This window comes from Cibotium barometz, chromosome 56 (assembly GCF_041138505.1).
Source record: "Cibotium barometz isolate CiBa-2024 chromosome 56, ASM4113850v1, whole genome shotgun sequence".
In the NCBI taxonomy this organism is placed as follows: Eukaryota; Viridiplantae; Streptophyta; class Polypodiopsida; order Cyatheales; family Cibotiaceae; genus Cibotium; species Cibotium barometz.
In genome coordinates this window covers 8,357,515-8,363,328 of record NC_141101.1, presented here as the reverse complement: position 1 = coordinate 8,363,328, position 5,814 = coordinate 8,357,515, and the positions used below count along the sequence as shown (strand labels likewise).

General features: G+C 43.4%; 1 protein-coding gene across 1 annotated transcript; it reads right to left on the bottom strand.

Annotated features, from left to right (window-relative positions):
* Positions 1–991: 991 nt before the first annotated feature.
* On the bottom strand, positions 992–3,787 carry LOC147606853 (long-chain-alcohol oxidase FAO4A-like). Its single transcript, XM_086791089.1, has 2 exons — positions 3,380–3,787; positions 992–3,236 (listed from the first exon to the last, which is right to left on the bottom strand). The coding sequence occupies exons 1-2, from the start codon at positions 3,635–3,637 to the stop codon at positions 1,164–1,166; spliced, it is 2,331 nt and encodes a 776-aa protein (XP_086647215.1). The 5' UTR covers positions 3,638–3,787; the 3' UTR covers positions 992–1,163.
* Positions 3,788–5,814: the final 2,027 nt, after the last annotated feature.

Genomic DNA, 5,814 nt, shown 5'->3' with positions numbered 1-5,814 from the left:
CTTTCTTTTAATTTTGAAACAAGGACCATTGGTTTCCATTTATAGAAGGAAGACAAAGTCTGGGTACCTATAATTTCATGATAAAACCAAACCGCACAAATGTTTTTGATAGGTTGGGTGTGTACAATAAAATCAAGTACATGGGTAGTGGATTTTATTTTTTAATACTATAAATTTAAGAATTTCTAGTAATAATTAAAATTTCATTGATTTTTGATTTTAAAAACATAAATTTATTGTTAGGAAAAAATTTATTGATTGTTTATTTCAAAAAACATAAATAAATTCACAATTTTATCATTGGGAAAAAATGTATTATTCCTAGTTATAAATTAATCCTTATTTTTCTTAGTATTTTCAAAGTGAAAAAGAACTATATTAATGATTTTTACTTTGACAATTGAAATTCCTTCAAATTTCAAGTTTTAAAAAAATTTATGGACATTTTGAAAAGCTACTACCCATGACTCGTTGTTTTTGGTAACTAGGTGTTATTGGCATCATCATGTATGGATACAATTCAAGATATAATTGATGAAGGGCAAGCCTAACTAATCACCAACACATTTATTTCATTGTTATATAACCTTTCATAACTTTTGGCTTGAATTTTTTAACTTAAATTTGCATAATAATCATTGTCACATGTATTGCTTGCTACATTGCTTTGCTCTGAGGTTTGGGGTATTATCGTAGGGTTTTGTGGCCATGCTCTCGGGTTTGGGAGATTATCCCATAGTTTCATGACTAAAAACGCGGCGGCCACTTCATGTATAACCACGTTCCTACAATGAGATGACAACCACTTCTCTAACTCCCTTCTCATGAATTACATTGTTAAGCTTTGTGGGTAGAACCCTTATTCTCTAGAAGATTATGTGAGATGAGAATTTTAAAAGAAACCTCAACTAAACTAAAGTCGTATTAATAAAGAAACACTACAAACAAGCAACTTTTACTTTTAAAATGTAAATTATTGACGGACTTGCGCCATTCATAAAATTTTATTGGCGGAAAGAGTTGGAGCGTGGAGCTTTCGTAATGAAATATTATTGGGGGAAAGAGTTGGAGCGTGAAGCTTTTATAATGACATGTGGAAATGTGGATGGAGACCGGAGTGCAAGGAGACGTTGACGTGTACTAAATACTTAAGGCTGTTGATGTCAGTGGCGTCGTTGAAGAGTGGAAAGGTGGCGGAGAATCGAGTCGGCAGTGCAGTAAGCTATCGACTGCACAGTAACCATCGGATTAACGCCCGTGGCTGTTGGAAATACGCTGGAATCCGCCACGAACAAGCCCCCCATTTCCCATGTCTCCCCACTTGGCCGCACGGCAGCAGTGGCTGGGCTTGCGCCCATCCGGCAGCTCCCCATCTGGTGCGCCGACACCGTCACTGTGCTGAGCTTCTGAAAGGACCTGGACCGCACTCTTGCCAGAAATTCCTCAAACGAAGCCGCCGATGCGCCAGCAGGCTCGAAGACCTCCCCGTCGCTGTTGAAATTGCCCACCTCGCTCGCCCCTGCGGCGGCAAGAATGCGCAGCCCGCGCTCTGCCCCTTCTCTTAAGCTCTCCTTGTCCAAGTCGGATAGCTCATAACGCACGCACAACCGCCCATCTGCGTCTTCGCTAACACGGCCGCCACCTCGATCCCGAGTGAGCACTATGAAGAAGGCTGTACGCGCGAATTTGAGCATGCGTGTCTTGAAATCCAGGCCTGATTTCCATGGAAGAGCTAGGCCTATGACGCCCGGTTGCGACGCCGGGCACTGTATCAGCGCCCCGTAGCCTGTTGTGTCCCAGTTGGCTGCCACCTTGGAGTAGGCTGTCATGATTCCGCCTCGGTAGCACTCCCCTGTAGGGCCTGCTCCATCCTGAAAGTGGCCCCACACCATTTGCACTGGATGAATGTGGAGGTTTTGCCCTATCGCCCGGTTGCGCAGTCCGCTCCCCCTCAAGAGTGGCGGAGTCCTTAGTGCCCCGCACGCAGCCACCACCACATCAGCCTCCACATAAACTGTTGCACGGCGTTCGCTTACCACCTCTGCCACTACGCCGGCCACCTTTCGCCGGATTTCCTTGGCGGAAGGCACACTCAGCACCTCTTCGGCTCCGCATGCGGCCACAACCACCGCCCCCGCTGCGGCAGCATCCTCCAGCCACGTGAGCATGGCACCCCGCTTCTTCTCCTGCTTGCAACCCAGCCCACAAAAGCCACATTGGTGATCGGGTGGTGAGTTACGCGGGATATTGTCGACGTGGTAGCCCATTGCAATGCAGCCAGCTCGAAGGACCCCGTTTGGGAAGTTCTCGTGTACCACCTCGGACTGCACGCCTAGGCGGGAGCAGACGGCGTCCATGGCGTGGTCGTAAGCGGAGCTGGAAAAGAGATCCAAATGGTGTGCGTCGGTCCACTCGCGGCGGACGTGGTGAGGGGTGCGAAAGGAGGCCGACCAGTTGATGGTAGAACCGCCGCCGACGGTGGCGCCAGCTAAGAGGATCATTCGCGAATCATCGGTGACGAGGCAACCGCTTTCCTCGTACATGGCGTACATGGAAGGTCCCTCCAGCTGAGACAGCGCCGCCCCCGGGAAATAGCCACCTTTCTCCAGTATCAAGACGCGGTGGCCGGCCTGAGCCAACCTGGCAGCTACAACGGCGCCACCTGGGCCGGACCCCAGGATCACTGCGTCACACTTGACGCCCACTTCTACATCAGTGGTGGACCTCTTTCTCCGCCGCCTCCGTAGCGCCTTGAGGTGCGCGAAGTCAGCCAGCTGCGCTACGCCCATTTTGGCCAGCTCAGCTCCGAGTCGTTCACCCGCGGCTTTGGCGTCAATGACTCTCTCAGCGAGAACAGGCTTGGGCCTCATATAATCTCTCGCCTGCTCGTTTTCTTCTTCATCATCTTCTTCTCCGACTCGATAGTTTATGGCATGAAAGATAGGGCTGCGTCCAAGAGCGTCCACTTTGGTGAGCATGATCCAGCAGACGAAGCTCTTGAAGAGTCTGAAGAGCTCCTGCTTGGAGAAGATGCAGCTACGGCTGAGGCCAATGAGCAGTTTGTGTCTCTTCCGTTGCGAGAGACCAGCAAAATTTGAAATGAAGGGGAAGGAGGAGGTGACGGCATGCTTCCCTCCGAGAACAAGAGTACCAAACCGAGATGCGAGAATCCAAAGAGCAAGGTGGGCGAGGCGAGAGTGGCTGCGTTTAAGGAGCTTGGTCATGTAGCCGGCGGCCTGCAAATATACAAAACAAATAAAATAAGATCAAATCAAAGCATTAAGCGAGACAGCCTGCAAATATCCAAAAATATAATAATTAACGATGAAGCTAGGCAGCCTGCAAATGGCATTAATCTAGGCCGACTGCAAAGCTCTACCTCTGCTGGGACGTTGGCATCGCTAGCAGATAGACGGAAGTAAGCCTCAACCGCCTTAATGTGATCCATGCAGTTAATATCATTATCATTCATTGCTACTGAAGGGAAGATGGTATCACAGACGGCTACAAAGGCTTCCATCTGGGCCTTGGAAAAGCCATGAGGGAGAGTGGGCTGCCCCCCACACAGGAGAGGGTGGATCATCCTCAATTGTGCAGATGGTGTCTCGAGGTTAGCAGCCTCCTCAGTGTGCTTCATTGCTTGGCCTTTGCTGTTGTTGAAGCCAATACACAGAAAACTACCTTCTACTCAAGATTCCTACTCATAATGAAGGGAGTGAAGTCCCAAGCATCTACCAATCGTACATTACCTACCTTTGGGATCTGGCTGTTGAGCTGATCGTGAGCATTCACAGTGTTTCTCAGTGGCATGATTTGATGTGAGTTCAGAAAATGCTGCAGGAGTACTATAGTCCTGCCGTGGTCAAATTTTATAATTTTCGGTTGGGAAAAATAGAGAAATGTTAATTTTGACATTTATCATAGTAAACCAAAAATAGAGAAACTACCCAGATTATAACTAAAAAAAGGTATGAATTTTGTTCTTTGAAAAGGAAGGCAATGCCAAATTTCAACTAGGGGCTAGTGTTATTTTCATTGAATTTAATTTCTATGCATAGAAAGATGCATAATGGATTTTTTTTTTAATTATAAAAGTGTTATTTTCATTGAATTTAATTTCTATGCATAGAAAGATGCATAAACCCAAGACCTCGGCCAAGGTGTGCCCCAAACTCAGAATAAGAGGGGGCATGACTCCTGAGCCCCCACGATCTCGGCCAGTCAACTCATGCCCATGTTGACTTGCCGAGATCATGGTAATTACCATGTTGACCCAATAATCCCCACTCATCTCTATCACTAGTCTTGCCTTGCCACAACATTCACCCATGTGTCACTATGTGGCCATCTCATTTTGCCATGTGGCAGGAGTGTACAAGCGGGACAAACTGCATCGACAATAGTAGGTCCTTATTAGTCTTCTTAATATGGTGTGAAAGGAAGGCTAGTGTAGTATGTGCATATGACATCATAGAAGTTGGGCACGGGCCATATCTGCTTCATTCATGATCTTGAAGAGCATTAATAAAGCAAAGGCTTTGGCTTTCCACCATGAGAAGACACGTATAGACTTCTCTCTCTCTCTCTCTCTCTCTCTCTCTCTCTCTCTCTCTCTCTCTCAACCCCAATATTTACATGCATCTCACATGTTTACTATCATAATGTACAAAATCTTAAATGGATAAGAGTAGCTTAGTGAAAAAAAAACAACACAAAATTTTATGAGTCACAAAAATAGTTCTTAGAAGAAACAACTTCAAAACTACAAGCATGGAAGAAGGTAAAAAATATGAAATACCTTTGAAAAAATCTTGTATAATAGGTTTGGAGGATGGGACAAAGCTCAACACAGATCACTATCTTGTCCCCTCAATGTGCACACTCAAACAATTTGTTAAAGTAGCTCATAAAGGGCCTCCATGATTGAAACTTTGTATAAAACATGCATTCATTTCATATAAAAAAACACTTTGTAAGAAAAAGTAAGTTTCATTCAACATAAAAGCTATTTTTTACTGTTTCCACCTTAATCACTCTTTTTTCTTGAAAATTTCTCTTATGCTCTTGACTCGCCACTTCTGAAAATATCGAAGTTTAAAGGCTAGCATTGTCAAGCTTGAAAGAAATAAGACATAAATTAACGTAGGTAGAAAAACAAAAAGTTGAATTTTATTGCTCTAGAATGATAGTTTCACATATGTACATATGAAGTTAATATAAAAGATAGCATGGACACTTCTTACATTAAAGGAGTAACAACTAGCTCACAATGCCATAAAGCCATAAAATTAGCATTTGTTATGTCATAAAACTATAAAATTTACATTGCAAATGGATAAGAGCCACTTAGTGAGAAAAACAACACAAAATTTTATGAGTCACAAAAATAGTTCTTAGAAGAAACTACTTCAAAACTACAAGCATGGAAGAGTAAAAAATATGAAATACCTTTAGTAAAAAATATTGTATGGGTTTGGAGGATGGGACAAAACTCAACACAAATCACTATCTTGTCTCCTCAGTATGCACACTCAAACAATTTGTTAAAGTAGCTCATAAAAGGCCTCCATGATTGAAACTCTATATAAAACAGGCATCCATTTTTTTAAAAAAACTATGTATAAAACATGTATCCATTATAGTAAGTTTGATTCAACATAAAACTATGTATAAAACATGTATCCATTATAGTAAGTTTGATTCAACATAAAACTATTTTTATTGTTTCCACCTTAATCACTCTTTTTTCTTGATTCAAACTGTCTCTAATGTTATGAACTCGCCATTTCTAAAAATATCAAAGCTTTATAGCTA

Coding starts and splice junctions, on each gene's coding strand:
- LOC147606853 (XM_086791089.1), bottom strand. CDS start 3,637: ATGAAGCACACTGAGGAGGCTGCTAACCTCGAGACACCATCTGCACAA. Junction 3,237..3,379: donor ATGCCAACGTCCCAGCAGAG/GTAGAGCTTTGC, acceptor GTATATTTGCAG/GCCGCCGGCTACATGACCAA.